The 25,062-nt window shown below is 44.4% G+C and overlaps 1 protein-coding gene across 1 annotated transcript in view; it reads left to right on the top strand.

Moving 5' to 3' along the window:
* Window positions 1–4,620: 4,620 nt before the first annotated feature.
* The window catches only part of PDX2 (pyridoxine biosynthesis 2), a 48,981-nt gene continuing 28,539 nt past the window's right edge, over window positions 4,621–25,062 (top strand). The window contains exons 1-2 of the mRNA XM_087370882.1: window positions 4,621–4,836; window positions 5,525–5,652. Coding sequence (XP_087227008.1) covers window positions 4,785–4,836; window positions 5,525–5,652 — 180 coding nt within the window. The 5' untranslated portion in view covers window positions 4,621–4,784. The remainder of the gene's footprint in view (window positions 4,837–5,524; window positions 5,653–25,062) is intronic.

The raw sequence follows: 25,062 nt of genomic DNA, 5'->3' as shown, positions 1-25,062 counted from the left end.
GCAGGCAATAGTGTAGTTGGCTTTTGAAGAGCCCTAGCCTATCTATAAGTACAAAGAATCTAAGTTGGTAGAGCTATTAGACTAAACACTACGTAAAGTGGTCATTCATCTAGCTACTAAAGGGCAAGAAGATTAAGAGAATGTTGAGAAGCATGCTAAGGATGAGTAGCTTGTAGATGTTTAGAGTTTGGGATACTCTATCAAATGTAATGACTAGGATGCCATATTAATGTACTGATAATTAAAACCTTTGATAAATATAAGTTCTTTTTCCTTTCTTTCATACTATTCATGTGTCATTCTAATTAATTTTTTTACAATTCTTGATCAATTATTATTATTATACTTTGTTCTTATTAATTTTCAAAAATTCATTGGAATGTTTATCCAATAATTGAGTAAGCTCTAATTTATTAGAGTTAGTTCTCTTTCCTTTATTTTACATTGTACACATGTCATTACAATTAAGCTTCTCAAGTTCTTGACCAATTGTTATTATTTCACTTTGCTCTGGATAATTTTAAAAAGGAGTATTTATCCATTAATGAATTAAGTGATTAGGCTTTCATATATTTAATTGTATACTTTTAAAAGGTATAATCAAGCAAAGAAGAATGTTTATACATTGATATCTTTATGCTTTTAAATTGTCTTTGTTTTATCATTTTTCAGAGATTAATAGTTGCTTGAGTAGAAGGTTTCTATTTTAAAAAGTTTAGCATGATTTAATGCTTCAAGTTTGAACCTCAGAGTTAAAAGATCCAATTTAATGAAGGGTCCCAAATGTAAAGTGTGTAAAGTATGTAGAATATGACTCTTTGTGTTTTTACCTTTCTTCAATATGAAAGTGTCATTGATTGTCTTACATATAATGTCTCTTTTTTGTTCATATGTCCACATATAAAATTTTGGCCTTTATCATGATACTCAAGTAGCAAAGAGGTGGTAGTGTCATTAGTGCAACCGTATGACATTGCCACCTTTGGAAGCTTACTTTTGATATGTTTGACTCAAAACATGCAATTTTAAAATCCTAAAATAAAATAATATGGTCAGCTCTCTCTCACCTTTTGCTATATAGTTCAATTCATAGGGGGGTGGGAAGAGATTAAAGTAGGGGACTATAAATTCGTTAATATCTAGTTCTTTTTGAAGAGAATCTTAAAAGTGGGTAACAAGCAATAGTTCTCATTTAATACACAATAGTGATTTTAGCTTTTCAAGGGATGTGTCAATTTTACGAGCAAAAACAAATGAGCAGGTTTATCCGAGCGTGTTTTTCAAGAGATTTAAAAAATTGTATTTCTTTAGGAAACATGGTTTTTACATGTTTATTTTCACTAGAACTAGATTCCTTTACTATAAAAATATACAGACTAGTCACTCATTCATTTTTACATAACATAAATTTTCTTATTCATAGACATCCCTTTGTACCCCTATTATTACCTAAAAAAGGTGTTGAATAATAATTCCTTTAAGAAACATCCCTCATAATCACTCTCAATGTAATAATATTATACATATGCAATTACTTATTAAACACATTTATATTATATGGCAATATCTTTCTAGTGTTTTTATAGCATAAATAACAAGATATTTATGGACATGTTTCTAAATAAGTTTAAATTACTATAAATAAGTATTAAATTGAGCTTATATATCACTCTCATAAAATACACATAATATTGAATGCTATATATGCAAGATTTTCCAAAATATAACCCCTTAGATGTGCTCAAATGGGGTTTTCTGATCAATTTGAGTGGTTGAATGACTATTTTTGGATATTGGATGTGAAAGTTATGTCACTTTTAAAAGTGCTGTCCAAGGTAGTTTCGCCCGCGAAACTACCTTGGAATACCTACTTCAAAGGGGTTTAACTGGCCAAACTACCTTGATGGCTTGCTTCAATGAGTTTTCTTTGGAGAAACCCTTTCATGAAAATAGGTTGAGAGAGTTTTTCAATGTCACCCCCTATTAAGTAAAAGTTGTAAGAAGGATCATAAGGGCATTTTCATAGAGAAGTCTGCTCTACATGTGGGTTTCTTCAAAAGCCATCCCATTATGTTCTCACCATTCCCAAAGATTCACGTAAAGATTTTTGTATACAATAGGCATTGCTATAATACTTTGCATATTTCTAAGTGAAACTATGTTTTCTTCTGATCCAATTTTGCCATATTTTTGCATAGTTGGAAGGTTTTTTTCCCCTTCGCTCGGAAGATTTCGCTCAAAAAATGCTTGTCCCCACTTTTCACATTGGTCATTGATATTCATTATGAGTAGCTTCACCTCCATTGAACTTCGTTCCCTCTTTTAACTTGAGCACCGTTTGCATCAGCTACTTCGGTATGGGCTTGATTTGCTCAAAGAAATTGTTTGCCTCGGCTTACTTGGCCTTACTCATGACGTAGCTTTGGCCTTGTAGCCAATCTCCATTGGGGAACAATCCATGGCAATCTATGGCCCTATGGTGATTTGTCATCTTCATTCAAGAACTTGATAGTCATCAACACATAAGCTTCACATATGCTTCTTTTACGTAAATTTACTTACCTCAAGCCAATTGGTAGCTATTGGTAGCCAACTTCATTGTGGAGGGGGTTGGATCTTCATTGTCTTAGGCTTCTTAGTGCCTTACTTCCACCATGTTGTTCCTTTATAGGTTCAAGGTTCTTTGCCATTTTTACAGACTCCATCCTACCATCTTCCTTCATTGGCATATCCTAGTGTAGACACTCCCTAGCAAGACTCACCAAAAATTGTAGATAGAAGCTCTCCTAATAGTTGACTTTCATGCATCGCGTTTTGCAAGCAAACGGAGTTATAAGTCATTGTCACCTAGCAACAAGCAAAGAAGTAGATCCACCAATTAACTCCTCTCATTATAGAGTGCCCATCTTTAGGTCCAAGTCCAAATGTGTTGTCTACAATAGGGGTAGGGCCAAATTGTCGAGTTTAGCTTTCCATAGAATCCACCCATTCTATGTGGTCACTTAGTGTAGTTCACCCAATTGATCGTCTTGAAAACTATATGCATGCATTTGAGTGCTTGAAGACTATCATGCTCACTTATCTCCCATGTTACCTCATAGACCAAGTATCTTGTGCCTTCTCGGTATTGCCAAAACACATATTCTTTTAGTTCTTCATATCCCCTCTAAAAATTATCATGGGCTTGGATCATGCATAATCCTATCTGTTACCAAAGGGATCCAAAAATGAAGTGAAGGACTAGATAAAGTGAATGAAGGCGACACCCAATCAAGATACAAATGTGATGAAGTTAGCACACTAAGCAAGAAACAATCAAAAGCCATGCCAATGGGAGAGAGTATAAAAAGGATGAGTGGTCATTGTGAGGAGATAATTCTTGCCATTGTTCTATTGATTCGAGTGGTTTGCTTGTGTACTAGTTCTGGTAGTATTGCTTGTCTACTAGTTCTAGTAGTACTATGGGTTTGAATGATTGGGAGACAGTTGATAGCTTTGTAAGGCAAATACATGTGTGTTAAGTATGGCAATGTCGGCTATAATTGCCTTGCAGAGAATGATTAAGGAATGATTGGAACACCTCTTACGTCTAAACATTTGTTAAGCCTTTAAGTAGTTGGTGTAGGTTCTATCATTATGAATTCACATTTGTATATTTTTCTAATGCGAATGAGCATTTAAAGAAACGAGGAGTGCAACAAATCAACATGCTATAGTCATGGCTTATGAAAATGGCTTGTGGGAGACTCATGGTTGCATCCGCATTCAAACACATGGAATTAGAAGAGATTTCTAGCGTTGGTAGTTAGGATCCTTCACAATACCATGATCATGGAAGACATGTATCTCCTAGTCGAATCTTAATGGACTAATCAAGCTGATTAACCCCAATACCTTGATTCCACTTAAGTTCTTATTATCGTATGGTCACCACTATGCACATAAGTTGCTGTATTAGAGTTCGTTAATGAGATGGCATGATATTTTGAGGTATTGCTTGCCCTCTTGTTGGCTCTAGGACCCACAAGCTTTGTTATGGGTTTGATAAAGTTCATTTTCTCAAATGCTACAACCTCGATGAACATTCAATGGGAAGCTAAGCCGCTTTATGCTTTTTGCACTCCACTTTAGCACACCTTTCCAACCCTCATCTCACTCTGAACCCTAACGTTGTACTTAAAAGTGAGTAGTGCCCAAATAATTTAATCTTCCCAAGCACAAGACATACTAAGGTCTTGCCCTTTCCTTCCCATGGAATTAAGCTAAGATCATCATCACTTGTGTTGGTAGAATTTTGCATCTAGGTAACTTTCCTTGGAGGAAAAAAAGGATGCATGAGTAGAGTGTGTTTTTTAAGTCAAATGCAAAACTATAAGTCAAATGTATGACTTTAAGGTAATTTTCTGGTTTTATGTATGGCACTTTTGAATTTTTTGGTTGGGGGGGGGGAGCATGAAGCTTTTTTCGAAGAGGGATATTATATTTAATTATATGTAGTCTCCACACTCATTTGTGAGCAAGTGGCGAATTCTTCTTGTTAGTGAGGAAATTAATATGTAATGAAGAGTGTGAAGGTTTCCAAGATATTCATGATTTCATAAAGAAAGATTCACAAAGATTCAAGTTAAAGTGGGGGAGAACCGTCCAATTTTGAAGTGGTGCTGAACAACCCATACACGTCTTCTACCTTGTCACCACCAATTTCACTCTCAGCTTTCCTCGAATAGTGCACTTCAACATAAACCCACTACCTCGTGCTAAAAGACCTCCACAACTAAGGAAACATGTCTGTTGGGGTGCTCGCTTTGCAAGGCTCTTTCCATGAGCACATTGCCAGTGAGTGAATTGCTCCCATTCTCTCTCTCTCTCTCTCTCTCTCAGCTACTTTCACTACGCCAGTGAATGATCTTGCTCCGTCTCGGGGTTATACCACTTGTGCTAGCACTGTATTCTAAGTTTGTCTCCTCGGACTGTTATGGGGTAGTCCCGATATACGACAACGAATTAGATAGAAGCTTCCCTTATCAGTATTGGAATACGAGCATATAATCAATCGTTTCTGGTAGACAGCATTAATTTTTAAAGGCTCAGGCTATCTACTATCGTTTAACAGATTCATCATCAATTGTCAGCTATGCCCGTATCTGGTGTTGCTAGCTCATTGAGATTTCACGCTCCCACACATTGCATGCTTTCTGCTTGAGAGATGTTTTACTCAGTTCGCTCACTTCACGCTATTATAATTGCGTTTTTGTCACCTTTCTGTCCCCTCTATCAAATTAAACTAATTGCTGGATAATGATGGGTGAAGACTGTATTTGATCCTCGGTGTCAGCATGCAGTCGACATCTGTCCTTGATCCTTTTTCTTGTCTTTCGTGTCCAACAAAGACTCTGATAAATATTAATTTATTGAAGCTGTTGGCTGTTTCTTGTATTGAAGACAAATTTCTCTTATTACAATATGTTATCAGTAGTGTCAATTGTAGGATTGCAGCAGACTTACATTTGCGTTTTGTTTCCAGTACTCAGAAAGCTTGGAGTGGACGCAATGGAAGTAAGGAAACCTGAACAGCTTGAGGGCCTTTCTGCACTTATTATTCCAGGAGGGGAGAGCACAACTATGGCTAAGCTTGCAGCACATCATAACCTTGTATATGACTGCCCCTCCTGTTTTATCATGCACTACTTTCACATTTCCCCCCCACGCCACCCACCACACCCTTGCACACACGGGAAAGGTTTGACAAAATAAATATACGATTAGATTGCTCTCACAAGATGAGGCTGCTGTGCAAATCAAATTCCAAAACATGCATGAAAGAGAATATTCTAGGGGTGCCAAAAACTGATGGAGCAGAAAAGCATGAGGAAACTCTGGAAAGACCATTCACAGAAGCAATGGCCTCAGCTTTCTATTGCATTTCCATGTCACAATTCTTTACACGCAATATATGTCATTACTTTGTGTCCTTTCATTACTCTAAGGCTTGAGCGGTTTGGTAGGGTGAGGGTTTTTTTAACTACAAGTAGTTATTGATTAAGAGCTCTCAGTTTGGGTTTTGAAGGAGTAGCCATTTAGGATTTGGGTCTTATCTACCACATTTACTTTTCATGGATTAACTCATTCTCCTCGTACACACACACACGAAGCTGCCTACATGCACCGATTTCTCAGTTCCGCCAAGAAGTTATTTAAGGGTACATGACTTAAATGTTCATCCGTATGCATATAGATGCCAATATACACAACTTTCACTGATCAGTGAGTGTTATTTGCGCTTTTGTAATCTCTCTCTCTCTATATGTGTGTGTGTGTGTGTGTGTTGTCTATGTGTCCCGATAGAGAGAGAGAGAGAGAGAGAGAGAGAGAGAGAGAGAGAGAGAGAGAGAGATGATTGTATTAAAGTCCTCTTGAGACCCTTCAGGATCTATGGGACTGGTGATCACTATCAACAAATAGTGATCTTTTACATCCGGTTAAGATGAATTATATAGACTGCTAATTAGTTTGTATGTATTGGGCTACTTTGTGTGCTAGCCCAAGTACTTTGTTTTGGTTTTCCAAAACATCTTTTACATAGCTTCCTAGCGTTGTAGCTGGCTGTTCCAATAGATTTTCAGGCTGCCTCTGCTGTCATCATATATTTCTCTGATGTGTGCATGGGCACTGCATCTGAGAGTGAGAGAGAGAGAGAGAGAGAGAGAGAGAGAGAGAGATGTATTAACATCTACGGGAGGCCTTGCGGGCCTATTAGACAAAGTGCAAACCAAAAGTAATTCATACAAGCCTCTATGGGCTGAAGCAAAGGGCTCACTAAGGCGCTTGCTGAATGCTAAAGTGCTAAAGTAGTGAACAAAATAGCAAAGCAGCAAAATAGCAAAATAGCATCAGGTACGCAAAGCTAATGCTCTGAGTACACACACAGGCTCCATGTATCCAGGCATCCCGGTGGCTCTCTAATGGGATGTAAGGAGCTCTCGTATTTGTGTCTGTCAAGCTGTCTCTTGAGGTGGCGGAGGGCATGGTCTCCTCGATCTCTAAATCTGATGGGCTACGCCAAGGGTGACGCCTCGTCTTTGGCGGTCTCCTCTGAAGAGGACTGAGATAGACTGGACCTCGATTGTGTGCTCTGGCTACTCTCCGTGCCACACGTGGAATGTGCGCCTCTCGTCTGGCAGCATCGTGGCGGTGGCGCTCATTGTTAATCTATGATGCCCTCATCTCATCTAGCTCCTCTTCCTCGGCCTCCCTGGGAGCTTGGCTTAGGTGCATAGAAGTCTATGACATGTGTCTGTGCTTGGTCGATCTCGATGACCTGTGGCATCGCCCCCTATTGTTCTCTGGTATGTTGCATTAGTATATGTCTGTGTTGTCACATCTCAATCAAATAGAGCCCAACACAAACCTGGTCGGGGAAATGGATCAGCCATGTAAGCGGACCAAAGCCATGCTCCTCTTGAAAGAGGCAGTGATACCGTTCCCGTTTCTCATAATAGACTAGGCAGAGACATATAAAGTGCTTCTCTGTCTCAACCTCTCCCATCGTGCATAGTCTGAAGATCCTCCGCTCTCTGGGCATGCCTGTAGCTCTCCTTGCCTCAATCCTCAGTTGATGTGACGAAACTCGCAACTGTCCCATGGCAATCATCAGTGCATGTGAGACTCTACTATCTTCGAGATATTGAGGTTTGATGACGAGACCATACTCCGAGACCCTCAGGAAGTGGTCATGGTAGAATTGGACCTTGGTGGGGAACTCGTGGTCCCCCAAGCCTGAGACGCATGAAGTTGGAGGAGATCCAATCGTATGATACGGTTGATCTCATCTCGTGGGATTAGCTTGGGTGGTGCATCCATGCTGTACTTGAAGAGGGGAAGTCCGTCTTTCTAAATTCCATGGCTATCAAACCATGTGGACACTTGTGCATACCATGCTATATCAACACCGCTCTCTGCCAGTTGCCTAGAAGACTGCCTAGAAGACTGTAGTGCTAGCCTCGGTGATCTCCACTGGGGTAAGGCCCAAATCCGATGGGGGACCAAGGGCTTACTCAAGATCATCCTAGATCCCATAGTTACCTGCAGCCTCTCAATTCTCTTCCGCTCTGTTGCTGAAATGTCTTCCCCAAAAAGGTGCTGCATTCGTGGCAATTAGTTTCACCAAGGTGTGTCAAAAAGCCCTTTGTCGGGGGGTCCTGGAAGTGTGCCTGGAAGCACTGCCTCTCTAGTCAGGCCAGAGCACCCCGCCGTCGTGTAAGTCGTGTTGTAGCTGCATGGGTCATCGTGAAAACTGGTCCGGTGAACATTGCCCCTATATATGTGTAAGACTGCACTATCTCCATTGGCTCATCTCTATATGTAGGATTCCCTCCACAAAAGGATCCGATCATCTCATCCATCTTGTGTATGCAGAAATCCCGCTTCTTATGCCGTGTCACTCAACGTGAGATCCGCTGTGCCTCTGGTGAAGTCAAATGTCCCAATGCTCGCTCATGCGTGAGGTGGGATCTCATCTCTCTGCACTCGTCTTCAAACGAAGGGTGTTGGGGCATCTTCCTATCTAGGACACGTGCAGATCGAGTCGTGGGAAAGGATCTGGTGGCAGCAACCTGTATCAGGGAGACAAGGGTATCTGAGGCATGAGCAAGGTCCATCCTATCTCCAAGTAGGGCTGGAAGCTCTGAGGCCAAGTGGCTCAGGCCAAGAGCACGATCAAAATGGATCTGAACATGAGTTGGTGCAAGGCGGCCCTCCTTGTGATTGGCATGGTGGCCAAGATTCAAAAGGCTAGATATGAGTGGTCGGCATTGAGTGGAGGAGAGGGCATAGTAGAATGGCGTATTGGTGAGGTAAAAGCTAGTGGACCCAATTGTTAGTCCAGTGTGCTTCTTCCCCCATCATGTGGGAAACAAGTGAGCCCACCAGATGATGGCCATCTCCAGAGACTGTTATATATGATTAAGTCATGGATAGCCCCCGACTAGTAGTTGTCATGCTGTCACTGGTGCATCTGGTGACTGCCTCACTTTCCCCAGCTCTATAGCATCTATCTCCCGTACTATGAGGGAATCATCATCGAAATCTAGCCAGCCAACTTGTCTGTCCCCAATACGTGTATTGAAGTCACCAAGGAGGAGAGTATCCCCCTGTCTGGAGAGTTGCATGATGTCATCATCAATAGTCTCATATGGGCTGTGCTCCTCTGTGGTGACTTCTCATGCATAAGATGATGTATCTGGGGGGAAGTAACGCACTGCGACAAAATCCGGACGTGTATCCGGTAGCTGACAATTGTCTGTCCCCAATACGTGTATTGAAGTCACCAAGGAGGAGAGTATCCCCTTATCTGGAGAGCTCCATGATGTCATCACCAATAGTCTCATATGGGCTGTGCCCCTCCGTGGTGACTTCTCATGCATAAGATGATGTATCTAGGGGGAAGTGACACACTGCAACGAAATCCGGACGTGTATTTGGTAGCCGAACTCGCCACCCACATATGTCGTGCATGCTCCTCTCTCCGGATCACAGATATGAGTGGTCTCAGGTGTGCTCTAAAAAGGACAGCCACGCCTCCGGACCCCCATATGCCACAGTCTCCCCTCATCTCCTTCCAATGGGCTGATTCCCAGATGTATCCCGTCACTGTTGGCAGCCCTCTTTCCAGGCTTTCGTGTGTCTTGATGTAGAAGACCATGTCTCTGTCGGTGTATGTTTCCAAGAAACCCCAAGGATTGGACCAAAGGGTACCATTGCAATTCCACATTGCTACTTTCAGCCCCTTTTGTGCACCCAGCCCATTGGTCCGACACCGTCATAATTCCCCATCTTCTTTCTCCTCCTTGTCTGCTCTCTCCCTAATGATCACTCTACCATCTCTGTAGGCAGCCCATTTCCTGGCTTCTCTGGCTGCCATAACACGTACCATGCCTTCCCTTCGATGTTCCTGCTGCAGGAGTGTGAGCACCTAGGTATATTTTGGTCCCTTTCAGAGTTGCCGTCATGCTCATGAGGGTAGATCTATCCATTGCTGTCCGGAGTTTCAACACTAATGGTCTTGTGGGTAGCTCCGTTTTGCCAAGTCTCCAAGCTGTCTCGCGTGTGAGGTTAACGCCCATCTTAGTGAACAAATTTTGGGCATCTGCCATTGGAGTATCTCCCACTGTTAAGCTTCTCACTAAGACATTCATTGCCTTGCTGGTTCTCCTTTTCTCTTCCTCCAAGGTCTCAGAAATAAGCACTTTCTTGGGGGCTGCAGATCCCTTTTACACCACTACTGTCCATTCGAGCATCTCCTCTTTCCTTTTGGTGAGCTGTTGTGCAAATTCAGCTTGCTTACCTACCATTCATGGTGGCCTGCATGGTAACCATCTCTCTCTTAAGAGTCTCATTTTCTGCTTTTAGCTCTTTCATGGCCTTGCTGCCCCCTTCTGAGCTTGCTTGCGTGTCTTTCATTTGCTGTAATTCAATCCCAAGTGCCTGCACCTTATCTTGTAGCTTGACTTTCTCACTTACCCATCTTGCTTTCTCCTTCTCCCATTCATCTGTCTTGGCCTTTTCCTTCCTCCACTCTTCTTGTACTTTCCCTCCTTGTTTCTTGATCTCGGCTAGTGTCTTGTCCACGAGCTTTCTCAGCCTGCAAGGCCAAAATTGTAGCCTCCAAGCTGCCAATTTTTTTCTATCAGCACGAGGCATATCTTGTTGAGGCAGGTGATCACATTGAGGTACTCTTGTGTGCTGTTACTGTTGGTAGGGCTGCCATGGCTGTTGCCAAGGCTTGATTTCCCCAAATATCTTCCTCATATCCTCTTGTAGACATTTTACCAGGTAGCTTTGAGATTCATTGTGACATACATGTTTCTTGATTTTCTTGACGTTCCCCTTTTCTGTGTATGCAGGTCCTGCAGCTCCTTGTCGGTATTGGAGTGGTTCTTCAGCGCTCTAAGGGGGGTGGTGCGGCAGCCAAGGCGGCTTGAGCAGGCTGCCCAAAGCAACCTCACAGCAGGCTGGCCTGCTTGATGGCCTCCAACAGCAAGGCGGCTCACAAGGCAGCCCTTGGTGGTCCTCGCAGCAGCGTGGTTTGCAAGAGGCCACAATGGGCTGCTGCCTATCCACGACCACAGGTGCAGTAAGGAGAGGGTCCCTGAAACCGGTCTCTAATCACTCAGAGGGCAGTGGAACTAAACCTTTAATCACTTCAGCACTTATTTACAGCTCACAAAGCATATATCACAACCATTAACCATTGCATGATCACCATTTGGCATTTACCCATTTGTTCACAAACAAAACCACTGAAAAAGGGATGGAGGCTAGAATGCCTCTGCTCAACAAACATAGACAAGTGCACCCGATTGGCCCCAAACACTGTGGCGCCCCTTTTGGTATTTCTTTATATTTCACAGTGACATGATTACAAGTTACATTTGGGAGACCTTCCTTGCAATTGAGCACGCAGCCCCAATTCACTGAGCCTTCACAAGGCTTTCAAGCATAGAATACCATCACATAAGTGCACTTAACCCATAGGCTCAACCCAAAGGCATTGTCTTTTCCGAGTGCAATTCCATTGGCTGTCCGGATGCAATCACACTGCACCCCAACTGCACTCTCTTTGAGTGGTTTCCTGTCATCCTGCTTCAACATGTATCCACTTGCTTGGTACTATTTCTTTTTGTTTTTCAATAGTATGCTTATTAAGAAATGAAATGTTTTCCTTCTGTTCAGTTACGGACAATGGGGACTAGGTCTAGCATTTGAGGGTGGACCCCCTTGCTTGGGGTTATGGGCATTAGTGACCCACAAGAGTGATGGCCTCTCTTTGAGAGGGACATCTAGAAACCACACCCCACCTGAGTACCCAAACATGGGACCAATCAAATGCACAGATTGCATACCGACCTAGGAACCATTCAAGAGAATGTTCCCTGAGCTTTGGGTGTGGGCCTGGCAGCATGCCAAGAGTAATGGAGATACAAGATAAGACGACAAACAAATGAGCTCAGCATGGCTCAATTATGACCTTAGAGTACGTCAATAGATAGTCTAAGCTGTTAGGAACCCGTATGTGCGATCAGAATTAAATTCTGACAACTTTGAAATTTTAGGGTTTTTGGGAGTGACGTGGCAGCTGACACGTGGCAGACTGCCACTTGGAATCTGAGCTGGCAGGTCAGTCCACCTGTCCCACACATGTGGCAGCATGCATGGCAAGTGGCAGGGCATGCAGGCCAAGTGTTTGGCCCCAAATCTGGTAGATTTAGGGCAAGTGGTGGGCTGTCCTCTTTGGGACTGCAGCCCACCAAAAATCTGGGACAAGTGTCCACCTTCCACTCTAGGCCTAGGAGGGGGGCTGAGCCTATAAAAGAAGACCTCTCCCCTTCATTCCACACATGAAAATTTCGTCACTTTTCTTCTCCCTCCTTTTAGATGATGCAGCAAAACCTCTCCAGCTCCTTGGGTGCAGCCAGCTTCTCCCCAGGCCATTCTCTCACCTCAGCAGCACTTTCTCTCTCTACAACAGCACATTCTCTCTCTACAGTTCCAGCCCCTCCTCTCCAGAAATCTGCCCCCTCTCAGCTCTTCTGGAACAGCAGCAGCATCCTCTCTCCTTCACCTAGCCTGGAGCAGCCACAGCCCCTTTCTCTCTCCTGCTGCAGTCTCTCTCTACTGCAGAATTTCTCTCTCTACTGTTCCAGCCCATTTCCCTTGCAGAAATCTGCCTTTCTGTGCACCTCTGGAACAGCAGCAGCTCCTCTCTTACATCTCCTCCCTTGGGATCAGCATAGGCACTCTCTCTCTACAGCTATCACTCCATAAAAGCTTTCTCTCTCTAGCCTACAGGCTGTTTTTCTAAGCTGTTCTCATTCCAGCCCCATTTCCACACTCTCCTCACCCAAGGTAGCTTCAGAGGCATCAAGGACTTCATCTACAAAAGGGCCAAGTCACGAAGGGAGCCTGTACTGTCAAGTTTATCTCATTTACAGCACTATTTCATGTTGTTTCTACTATCTTTCTAGAAACTAGTGTTTGTCTCTAATGTTGGATGTAAGTGGTGATTGTTGCAGGCTTCTTCCTTGTGGATTGGGCAAGCCAAGAGCTGAAACCTGAGCTTGGAGTCCTCCTTTTTGTTGTCTACCTTGTACATATGCTCTTGAGTCTTGTATCTAGGTCCTAGGTTTTCACTGAGTTCATCAGTTTGGAAGGTGCATTGCACCTTGGTCTTGTATCTCCATTTTCAAGAATAAAGTGAGCCTGGATAAGGGGGGGGGCCCGTCTTGGCCCCTCAATCATATTGCATTCTCCAATGATGTCACTTTGTGTTTAAGCTGTATAAGTCTTAATTCCAGCTTAATTGCAAACTCTTAAGTTCAAGTATATGTGTTTGGCAACTCGCAATCAACTCATTCAAATGCCTCTGCAAAATCCGTTGTTTGAATTGATAGAAAGCACCGAGTAGTTTACATTGGTATCAGAGCTTAGGCAGTGGTCCTGTACTCTGTGCTTTCTCTTGTTGAGTCTCTCCTTCATTGAGTTATCTTGTCATCATGGCAGCCAATGAACCTGACCCTCCTCCTAACCTGCATGAGTTGAGTGCTCTCTTGGCAAACATTGCTCAACAGGTTCAAGTGCTGGAAAGCAGCCAAGAAGGAACTCATGACATAGGGCCCCAATCCCAAGGAAGAGGCCGTGCGGACAACACCAACTCCAACAAGGAGGGAAGATCATCCTCTTCTTCCCCTCCTCGAGGTAGACGGCGTCATCGGAGTTCATCTCCTTCGAGACGTCCACGGAGACGAAGGTATGCAAAGCATAAGGTACCTCTTGGAGATAAGCTCTTCAAGTTTACCAAGTACAAGGGAGAGGACAAGCCCGAGGTCTTGCTGGCCTGGATCCGAGACCTCGAGTATTTCTTTGAGGGGGACTAGTACGAAGACAAGGCGAAGATCCGGTTTGCCGTCCTGCACATGCAAGACCGTGCTTCACTCTGGTGGGCAGCTATGGTCAACACTGGACAGCAAGCCCACACCTGGAAGCACTTCAAGAAGAACTTGATGAGGCACTTCTTGCCTAAGGAGTTTAAGAGAGATACAATGGTGCAGTGGGACATCCTCCGCCAACGCCAAGAAGAGAAAGTCAGTGAGTATGTTGATCGTTTTTGGGATACTTTGTTAAAAGTTCAAGCATTCAGTAGGAAGGATAAAAAAGAGCAGCAAAGGAAGTTCTTTGCTGGCCTACGGTATATCGTTCAGCTTGAGGTGGACATTGCCACTCCTACTTCTCTCGAAGACACCATCAACATCGCCTTGAAGGTGGAGAAGAAACAATCTTTCTCCAACAAGCGGAATGGCAGCAACAACAAGCGGAAGTCCCAGGGAACCTCTTCCAAGGAACAAAAGGATAAGGAGACAGCAAAGGACGCACCAAAAGAGCAAAAGTCAGCCAGCCAGCCTCCTTCGAAGAAAGCAGCCCGCACTTTCAGCTCATTGTCTCCACAACAGAAGCAAAAGTATTACTCCGAAGGGCGGTGTTTCAAGTGTGGCGATCGAGGCCACAACTTCTACGAATGCCCTCAAGCTGCCAAAAACAACAGCAACAAAGAAGCAGCCCTCAAAAAGCCAGTTTTGGTAGTCAACAAGGTGGAAGCACCTCCGGAAAAGGGAGCTGTAAACGACACCCATAGTTTGTTGAAAACATGGGGTCAGGTAAAGGATCAATCCGCTTTGTTTTTGTTCGATAGTGGAGCTACTCACAACTTTATTTCTCATGAGATGGCACAGAACTTGGGGATAGCCCCAGAGGATAAAGGAGAAGCCTTGGAGGCAACTGCAGCCTTCAAGAACCAAGAAGAGAAGGTGTACCCCATCATCGGCAAGCTTCGGGTACACATCCAGGGGTACTTGGATCATCTACCCTTCATGGTGGCACCACTTCAAGGATCAGATGTAATTCTCGGCATGCCCTGGCATAAGCAAGTCAACCCCCGAATCGATTATGTGAAGAATATTCTAACCCTCCAACATAAGGGTAGAGATGTGAGCATTACAGCGGGAGTTTCAGGAAACAACATTCCTATGGTAAGTCATGCACGATCTCCCAATTTGCTTAAGAAAGGAGTATGTTCTTTTCTAGTGTTTGTACGCGATAAGCAACCAAGTGAAGAAAAGTCAGATCCTCTCACAAAAGAAAGATTAGATTTCCTTCAGGAATTCTCTAGTTGCTTCTCTCAGCAACTTCCTAGTGACCTCCCTCCTGAGAGACCAGAGGATCACAAAATTGACATAGTTCCAGGGTCTTCACCTCCAAATAGACCCCCATATAGAGTTAGTCAATCTCAACAAGATGAAATCTTCAAGCAAGTCCAAGAACTCTTGGACAAGGGATTGATCCAACCCAGTAGTTCTTCTTTTTGCTCTCCTGTCTTACTAGTCCAAAAGAAGGATAAAACCTTCAGGATGTGCATAGACTATAGAGCCTTAAACAAACAGACGGTTAAGAATCGTTTCCCAATTCCTCGTATAGACGATATCTTTGATCGTTTAGGAGGATTTGAAATTTTCAGCCGCATAGATCTTAAGAGTGGCTACCATCAGGTACGAGTTGTACCTGAGGACATTCATAAAACAGCCTTCCGAACCACATTTGGGCTGTATGAATATATGGTAATGCCATTTGGCCTTACTAATGCCCCAGCCACGTTCAATCGACTGATGGAACGGTTGTTCAGGAACTATAGACAGTTCACTGCCGTCTTCTTTGATGACATCCTCATTTTCAGCAAGAATGAGGAAGAGCATAAGGAACATCTAAAGATTGTATTTCAAATCTTAGCTGAAAATGCTCTTTACATCAATGAGAAGAAAAGTGAGTTCTTTCTTCCTGAGATTCACTATCTTGGTCACATTATCTCACGAGAAGGTGTCCGTATGGACCCAGCCAAGATACAGACAATTGTAGAGTGGCCTGACTTAAAGAATGCCCATGAGGTAAGGTCTTTTCTAGACCTATGCTCATATTACCGAAGGTTTATTTGGCATTTTGCTGAACTTGCAGCCCCTCTACATGATCTCACTAAGAAAAATCTAAAGTTCAAATGGACCCAAAAAGAAAAGGGCTCTTTTAATGCTCTAAAGCATGCCCTGACTACAGCTCCTGTACTTATCATTCCTGACTTAAGGAAACCATTCCTAGTAGCAGCTGATGCCAGTGGCGATTGCCTTGGGGCTTCTCTTACCCAGGATGGTCATGCTGTGGCCTTTGAAAGCCGACGACTAAGAGATGCTGAACTTCATTATGATATCTATGAAAAAGAACTCTTAGCTGTAATTCATGCTCTCAAACTTTGGAAACATTATCTTTTAGGGATAGATTTTCTTGTAAAAACTGATCATGAAAGTCTTAAATATTTTCTAACTCAACCTCTGATCAGAGAGAGACATATGAAATGGTCTACCTTTCTGCAATCATTTCATTTTCAGATACAATATACTCCTGGAAAAGAGAATGTAGTGGCTGATGCCCTTTCTCGTAGACCACGGCTTCACCATATTTCAGTTTCCTATCATGATGAGCTAACAGCCCTCAAAGAATTCTATGAGGGAGATGCTGATTTTGCTCAGCCATGGGCACATTTGAAAGATGGAGGCACCCATCATGCCTACCACATCAGGGATGGCTATTTATTCATGGAGAACAAACTATGTATCACAAAGCAGCTTAGATCTAAAGTGATGGAGGAAAGCCATAACCCACCCTATGCTGGTCATAGGGGTATTGTGGCCACCTTTTCAGCCATGGATAAATTTTTCTACTGGCCTAACATGAAAAAGGACACTGCTGCCTACATTTTAGCTTGTCTCGCATGTCAAAAAGCTAAGTATGAGAGAGGAAAACCCAAGGGTTTACTTCAGCCCCTACCCATTCCCCCTACCCATTCCTGAGAGACCATGGGAACACATCACCATGGACTTCATTACAGGAATTCCCAGGACCAATCAAAATCATGATTTGGGTGATAGTAGATCGATTCAGCAAGCAAGCCCACTTCATTCCTTGCAGAAAGAATCTCAAGGCACCTGAAGCTGCCCATTTATTTATTAGACACATCTTTAGACACCACGGCATGCCCAAGTCTATAGTATCAGATAGAGACTCAAAGTTCACTAGTAACTTCTGGCAGGCTTTATTTGAGAACCTTGGAACTCTTCTAAGTTTCTCCTCAGCTTTTCATCCTCAAACGGATGGCCAAACTGAAGTTACGAATAGTACACTCTTGGATTTGCTGAAATTTTATGTGCATGACCAGCAAACCTTTTGGGAGAAATTCCTTCCTCTTGTGGAGTTTGCTTATAACAACACAATTCATTCCTCCACTGGAAAAGCTCCTTTCGAAATTGTATATGGTAGATCTTTACCAACTCCACTCATGCAAACAAAAGAGAAAATCTTTGCCGCTGATCAATTCGTGGAGGATTATGACTCTGCTTATGCCACGGTTCGAGCAGCCATTCAAAAGGCACAGGAGAAACAAAGAGCAGCTGCAAATAAAAGACGGAGGGCGTTTGCAGTGAAAGAAGGCCAATGGGTCTTATTGAAATTTGAGAAAGCCCGGTTAAAAACCAAAGTGGGCAAAAAGCGCATCTACTAGAACTTGCGTTTGTTCTTTCCACTCGTTTCGGTAACTGTGGTTGCCTTGGTACCGGCCATGGTATCATCATATATGCACGCATATGTCATGGCCTCCTGCAATGTTGTGCACTTGTTATTCTTAATCTGTAACTTATAGGAGTCTGGCAAACCATCCACGAAAAAACCTAACAAGGTTACAGGATCCATTTTAGTGGCCCTGGTTTGCAGATCCCTAAATCTTTGAAGATAAACTTCAAAAGTTAAATTCAATTTTGACATATCGAGGGCCTTGAGCTTGCCGACGATATCGTAGTCATCTTCCTTCTTCAGGAACTCCTTCCTGAAGATACCCTCAAATTCTGTCCAAGTATCAGGCTTAGGCTGGAGTTCTTTCCACCAAAGCAAGGCTTTACCTGACATAAACCCTGCTGCTAGCTGAATCTTTTTCTCATCTGGATAGGGGTGAAATTGGAAGTGTACCTGCCACTTGTGCAACCAAGTGTCAACTACCTCCTTTGTTCTTGATTTTTGGTCACCTGGAAAGGGATCCGGAGTGATATTCGGGCCTAGCACGGAAGCCATGGCATCCACATGCGTGAGTGCCTGAACCGTGCTAGCCAGAAGAGTCAGAGTTGCTTGTATCCCCTGGAGTTGCTGTGTCAACCCCGATTGATTAGCATTGACTTGCTCAAATTTACCATCAAGAGCAGTCGTAAACTCACTGAAGGCTTTCTTAGTTATCAGGTCGTCATAGAGACCCTGATCATCCTCTCCCACTGGAGTGTAATCTAAGTCCTGCTCTCCCATAGTGAACTCGGGATTTGGAGCATCAGACATGGCTGAAATCTGATTTGATTACGTACGGAGAGAAATAACTGACTGAAACGAAGCACAGAGGAAGATGGAGCAGAAGAAAACCGTCCCGAATGAAGCTGACGGAAGGAGATGCTGAAATCTGGCGAATCGGAAGACCCAGAGTCACGGAGCCTCCCCGAACCCGCAAACCGGATGCGCAGGCTGCAGTAGAAACTGTACGGTCTGCTGACGTGGCCTATACGGCTGCTGGCGCAGGCCGTACGGTGGCTGCAGGTACTGGCGCAGTCTCTGTTCGGTGCAGCAGCAGGTACAGGAGCTGGCGGAACAGTCCGTACAGGCTGTACGGCTGTCGCTGAAGCTGTACGGACTGTTGCAGAGGCTTCGGGAACCGTGCAGGGCTGACGCAGGCAAGGGCAGATGCAGGGAAGCTGATCGAAACAGGGCGATGCTGACGCAGGCTGTACGGACGAGGCTGGCTGGGCACAGATATCGAGGTAGAGGCTCGAATCTTGGGGCTGCTTGTGGGTAGCCTAGCACCCAGCCCCCACCTATATAGGGTGCAGGGCTGCCTGATTTGGAAGCTGGGCTTCCAAAAAAGGCCAAGCCCCTCCAGCTTTGGAGGGGTGCTTTTTCGAAAAAAGCACCTCCCTCCTGCGCAGGCTGCACGCAGCCCTAGGCGCAGGTTGTTCGCAGCCTGTTGCGCAGGCTGTGGACAGCCTATTGCGCTGGCTGTGGACAGCCTATTACACAGGCTGTCCAACCTCTATTGCCTCGTCTACTCCGCCCCTTCCTAGGCTCTGCATCCCTTCCTCCCTTGCTGTCTATTTCCTGCACATCCCTCCTACCTTTCTGCTCTATTACTCCTCCCTCTAAACTTCTCTCCGAAGCCTTCAGAGATTTCGATTCTCTCTCACTCCTATTCTTCTTTCTTTTCCAGATCTTTCTCCACCCCTTCTACCCCAGGTAGCCAGCAAAAAACGTAGCAGGAAATTTCAAATTTTAGGGCATACCTGGAAGAGAAATCCGTCAAAATTCTCGCATCAGAAGTTCCTACCTCAGGAGTTGGCTCTGATACCAACTGACACGTCCCAGCACTCCTGAAACCCCTGATCTGCAAAATAACCACACACAACATCAGAACTGAGCAGGCTGCTCACCACCCAACCGTGACATCTACGGGATGTGATCCCGAATCAGAAGATGTCCCCTCCGAGCCACAAGCTGAGCTACTGGCACGAACTCCCAATCAGATCCTAACCAGCCTGGTGTCCCATACCACCAGGTGGCGCTGTGAAGCCCTGGATCTGCCACTGGGCCTTGGGCTACGCTAGGATGCAGGCGCGCGTCCGCGACACAATCCAGGATCAGACCTAGCACCTAGGAACGAGACTTGCTCCCAACTGCACTCTGAGAACTGAACCCCCTGGGCCTCTTTTATAGACTCGGGCCCCGGCGCCAAAAATAGCGAAGACCTATAAATAGTTCGTACCCTTGCCACTCAACCCGAGAATCAAGCCTGCCTAGCTCTAAGCCTCCCCAGGCTAACCTGAGCTAGTTCTGTGTACCTAGTACACGTCAGATACCAATCCGTGCACATGACATACTGACACGTCCCAGCACTCCTGAAACCCCTGATCTGCAAAATAACCACACACAACATCAGAACTGAGCAGGCTGCTCACCACCCAACCGTGACATCTACGGGATGTGATCCCGAATCAGAAGATGTCCCCTCCGAGCCACGAGCTGAGCTACTGGCACGAACTCCCAATCAGATCCTAACCAGCCTGGTGTCCCATACCACCAGGTGGCGCTGTGAAGCCCTGGATCTGCCACTGGGCCTTGGGCTACGCTAGGATGCAGGCGCGTCCGCGACACAATCCAGGATCAGACCTAGCACCTGGGAACGAGACTTGCTCCCAACTGCACTCTGAGAACTGAACCCCCTGGGCCTCTTTTATAGACTCGGGCCCCGGCGCCAAAAATAGCGAAGACCTATAAATAGTTCGTACCCTTGCCACTCAACCCGAGAATCAAGCCTGCCTAGCTCTAAGCCTCCCCAGGCTAACCTGAGCTAGTTCTGTGTACCTAGTACACGTCAGATACCAATCCGTGCACATGACACTTGGGCATGCCGTGGTGTCTAAAGATGTGTCTAATAAATAAATGGGTAGCTTCAGGTGCCTTGAGATTCTTTCTGCAAGGAATGAAGTGGGCTTGCTTGCTGAATCGATCTACTATCACCCAAATCATGTCATGATTTTGATTGGTCCTGGGAATTCCTGTAATGAAGTCCATGGTGATGTGTTCCCATGGTCTCTCAAGAATGGGTAGGGGCTGAAGTAAACCCTTGGGTTTTCCTCTCTCATACTTAGCTTTTTGACATGCGAGACAAGCTGAAATGTAGGTAGCAGTGTCCTTTTTCATGTTAGGCCAGTAGAAAAATTTATCCATGGCTGAAAAAGTGGCCACAATACCCCTATGACCAGCATAGGGTGGGTTATGGCTTTCCTCCATCACTTTAGATCTAAGCTGCTTTGTGATACATAGTTTGTTCTCCATGAATAAATAGCCATCTCTGATGTGGTAGGCATGATGGGTGCCTCCATCTTTCAAATGTGCCCATGGCTGAGCAAAATCAGCATCTTCCTCATAGAATTCTTTGAGGGCTGTTAGCTCATCATGCTAGGGAACTGAAATATGGTGAAGTCGTGGTCTACAAGAAAGGGCATCAGCCACTACATTCTCTTTTCCAGGAGTATATTGTATGTGAAAATGAAATGATTGCAGAAAGGTAGACCATTTCATATGTCTCTCTCTGATCAGAGGTTGAGTTAGAAAATATTTAAGACTTTCATGATCAGTTTTTACAAGAAAATCTATCCCTAAAAGATAATGTTTCCAAAGTTTGAGAGCATGAATTACAGCTAAGAGTTCTTTTTCATAGATATCATAATGAAGTTCAGCATCTCTTAGCCATCGGCTTTCAAAGGCCACAGTATGACCATCCTGGGTAAGAGAAGCCCCAAGGCAATCGCCACTGGCATTAGCTGCTACTAGGAATGGTTTCCTTAAGTTAGGAATGATAAGTACAGGAGCTGTAGTCAGGGCATGCTTTAGAGAATTAAAAGAGTCCTTTTCTTTTTGGGTCCATCTGAACTTCAGATTTTTCTTAGTGAGATCATGTAGAGGAGCTGCAAGTTCAGCAAAATGCCAAATAAACCTTCGGTAATATGAGCATAGGCCTAGAAAAGACCTTACCTCATGGGCATTCTTCAAGTCAGGCCACTCTACAATTGTTTGTACCTTGGCTGGCTCCATACGGACACCTTCTCGTGAGATAATGTGACCAAGATAGTGAATCTCAGGAAGAAAGAACTCACTTTTCTTCTCATTGATGTGAAGAGCATTTTCAGCTAAGATTTGAAATACAATCTTTAGATGCTCCTTATGCTCTTCCTCATTCTTGCTGAAAATGAGGATGTCATCAAAGAAGACGGCAGTGAACTGTCTATAGTTCCTGAACAACCGTTCCATCAGCCAATTGAACGTGGCTGGGGCATTGGTAAGGCCAAATGGCATTACCATTTATTCATACAGCCCAAATGTGGTTCGGAAGGCTGTTTTATGAATGTCCTCAGGCTTGATGGCATTCCTCTTTGATTGAGCAGCTCTATGTTGTTCATCGAGTTGATGTTGTTTGTTGCGCCATCACTCTTAAGATCTATGCGGCTGAAAATTTCAAATCTTCCTAAACGATCAAAGATATCGTCTATACGAGGAATCAGGAAACGATTCTTAACCGTCTGTTTGTGTAAGGATCTATAGTCTATGCACATCCTAAAGGTTCTATCCTTCTTTTGGACTAGTAAGACATGAGAGCAAAAAGGAGAACTACTGGGTTGGATCAATCCCTTGTCCAAGAGTTCTTGGACTTGCTTGAAGATTTCATCTTGTTGAGATTGACTAACTCTATATGGGGGTCTATTTGGAGGTGAAGATCCTGGAACTATGTCAATTTTGTGATCCTCTGGTCTCTCAGGAGGGAGGTCACTAGGAAGTTCCTGAGAGAAGCAACTAGAGAATTCCTGAAGGAAATCTAATCTTTCTTTTGTGAGAGGATCCGACTTTTCTTCACTTGGTTGCTTATCGCGTACAAACACTAGAAAAGAACATACTCCTTTCTTAAGCAAATTGGGAGATCGTGCATGACTTACCATAGGAATGGTGTTTCCTGAAACTCCCGCTGTAATGCTCACATCTCTACCCTTATGTTGGAGGGTTAGAATATTCTTCACATAATTGATTCGGGGGTTGACTTGCTTATGCTAGGGCACGCCGAGAATTACATCTGATCCTTGAAGTGGTGCCACCATGAAGGGTAGATGATCCAAGTACCCCTGGATGTGTACCCGAAGCTTGCCGATGATGGGGTACACCTTCTTTTCTTGGTTCTTGAAGGCTACAGTTGCCTCCAAGGCTTCTCCTTTATCCTCTGGGGCTATCCCCAAGTTTTATGCCATCTCATGAGAAATAAAGTTGTGAGTAGCTGCACTATCGAACAAAAACAAAGCGGATTGATCCTTTACGTGACCCCATGTTTTCAACAAACTATGGGTGTTGTTTATAGCTCCCTTTTCTGGAGCTGCTTCCACCTTGTTAACTACCAAAACTGGCTTTTTGGGGGCTGCTTCTTTGTTGCTGTTGTTTTTGGCAGCTTGAGGGCATTCGTAGAAGTTGTGGCCTCGCTCGCCACACTTGAAACACCGCCCTTAGGAGTAATACTTTTGCTTCTATTGTGGAGACAATGAGCTGAAAGTGCGGGCTGCTTTCTTTGAAGGAGGCTAGCTGGCTGACTTTTGCTCTTTCGGTGCGTCCTTTGCTGTCTCCTTACCCTTTTGTTTCTTGGAAGAGGTTCCCTGGGACTTCCGCTTGTTGTTGCTGCCGTTCCGCTTGTTGGAGAAAGACTGTTTCTTCTCCACCTTCAAGGCGATGTTGATGGTGTCTTCGAGAGAAGTAGGAGTGGCAATGTCCACCTCATGCTGAACGACATACCGTAGGCCAGCAAAGAACTTCCTTTGCTGCTCTTTTTTATCCTTCCTACTGAATGCTTGAACTTTTAACAAAGTATCCCAAAAACGATCAACATACTCACTGACTTTCTCTTCTTGGCGTTGGCGGAGGATGTCCCACTGCACCATTGTATCTCTCTTAAACTCCTTAGGCAGGAAGTGCCTCATCAAGTTCTTCTTGAAGCGCTTCCAGGTGTGGGCTTGCTGTCCAGTGTTGACCATAGCTGCCCGCGAGAGTGAAGCACGGTCTTGCATGTGCAGGACGGCAAACCGGATCTTCGCCTTGTCTTCGTACTTGTCCCCCTCAAAGAAATACTTGAGGTCTCTGATCCAGGCCAGCAAGACCTCGGGCTTGTCCTCTCCCTTGTACTTGGTAAACTTGAAGAGTTTATCTCCAAGAGGTACCTTATGCTTTGCATACCTTCGTCTCCGTGGATGTCTCGAAGGAGATGGACTCCGATGACGCCGTCTACCTCGAGGAGGGGAAGAAGAGGATGATCTTCCCTCCTTGTTCGAGTTGGTGTTGTCTGCACGGCCTCTTCCTTGTGAGTGCTAAGGGAGAGAGAGCAGAGTGTGTGAGCAGGAGAGCAAGAGAGTAGGAGAGTGAGAGCTGAAAGCAATAGTTGCAATAGAAGAGTGTGTTATAACTGAAGAGTGGGATAGGTTTTGTCTAAGTGACAAAACCTTATCCTTCACAAACCGTAGTTAGTGAACTAACTGTGGTTAGGGGGAAAAACCTCGAAAATGAGGGAAAAGTGCCCCTAACCTACTTATTACATTACATTGGTCACTGCTAAATTCTAACAATAATTCTAACACCCCCCTGCAGTACCAATGTCATGTACAAGGAAATGATCAATCACCAAAAGGAGATAAGTTCAGGGCACTGCGAAATGCCTCAAACTTTTCACGTGGAAGTGCTTTGGTGAAAATGTCTACAACATTGTCATGTGTTGACACATAGATCATACTGATCTCTCCTGCATGCAACTTCTCTCTGATGTAGTGATAGTGAACCTCAATGTGCTTCGTGCGAGCATGAAACACAGGATTCTTTGCCACTGCAATAGCACTCTAACTATCAGTGAGAATTGGAGAAGGACCCTCCAATGAAAGATGAAGATCAGCAAATAAACAACGCAGCCAAACACTCTCAACTATCGCTGTGAAAGCTGCCCTGTACTCAGCTTCACATGAGGAGGTAGCCACTGTAGACTGCCTAGTATCATAGTCTCCAGCCCAATGTGAGTCACTGTAGGCATGCATCTGCAAGTCACCCCCCCTGGGAAACATCAAGCCAAAAGACTTTGTACCTTGCAAGTAACGGAAGATGCGTTTTACAGCCTGCCAATGCATAGTCTTTGGGCTGTGCATATACCTGCTCACCTCAGAAACTGCAAACTGAATATCAGGTCGTGTATTGCAGAGATAAATGAGGCATCCAACAGCCTGACTATAGAGTGTGACATCCATTGATTCACTTGCATCATGCATTGTAAGCTTCAGCCCTGGCTCCATGGGAGTAGCTATGGGCTTACAATCC

Source organism: Dipteris shenzhenensis, chromosome 32 (genome assembly GCF_047967505.1).
Source record: "Dipteris shenzhenensis isolate YYH24624 ecotype China chromosome 32, Dip_SZ_1.0, whole genome shotgun sequence".
NCBI classification, from domain to species: domain Eukaryota; kingdom Viridiplantae; phylum Streptophyta; class Polypodiopsida; order Gleicheniales; family Dipteridaceae; genus Dipteris; species Dipteris shenzhenensis.
This window is presented reverse-complemented; position numbering and strand designations above follow the sequence as displayed.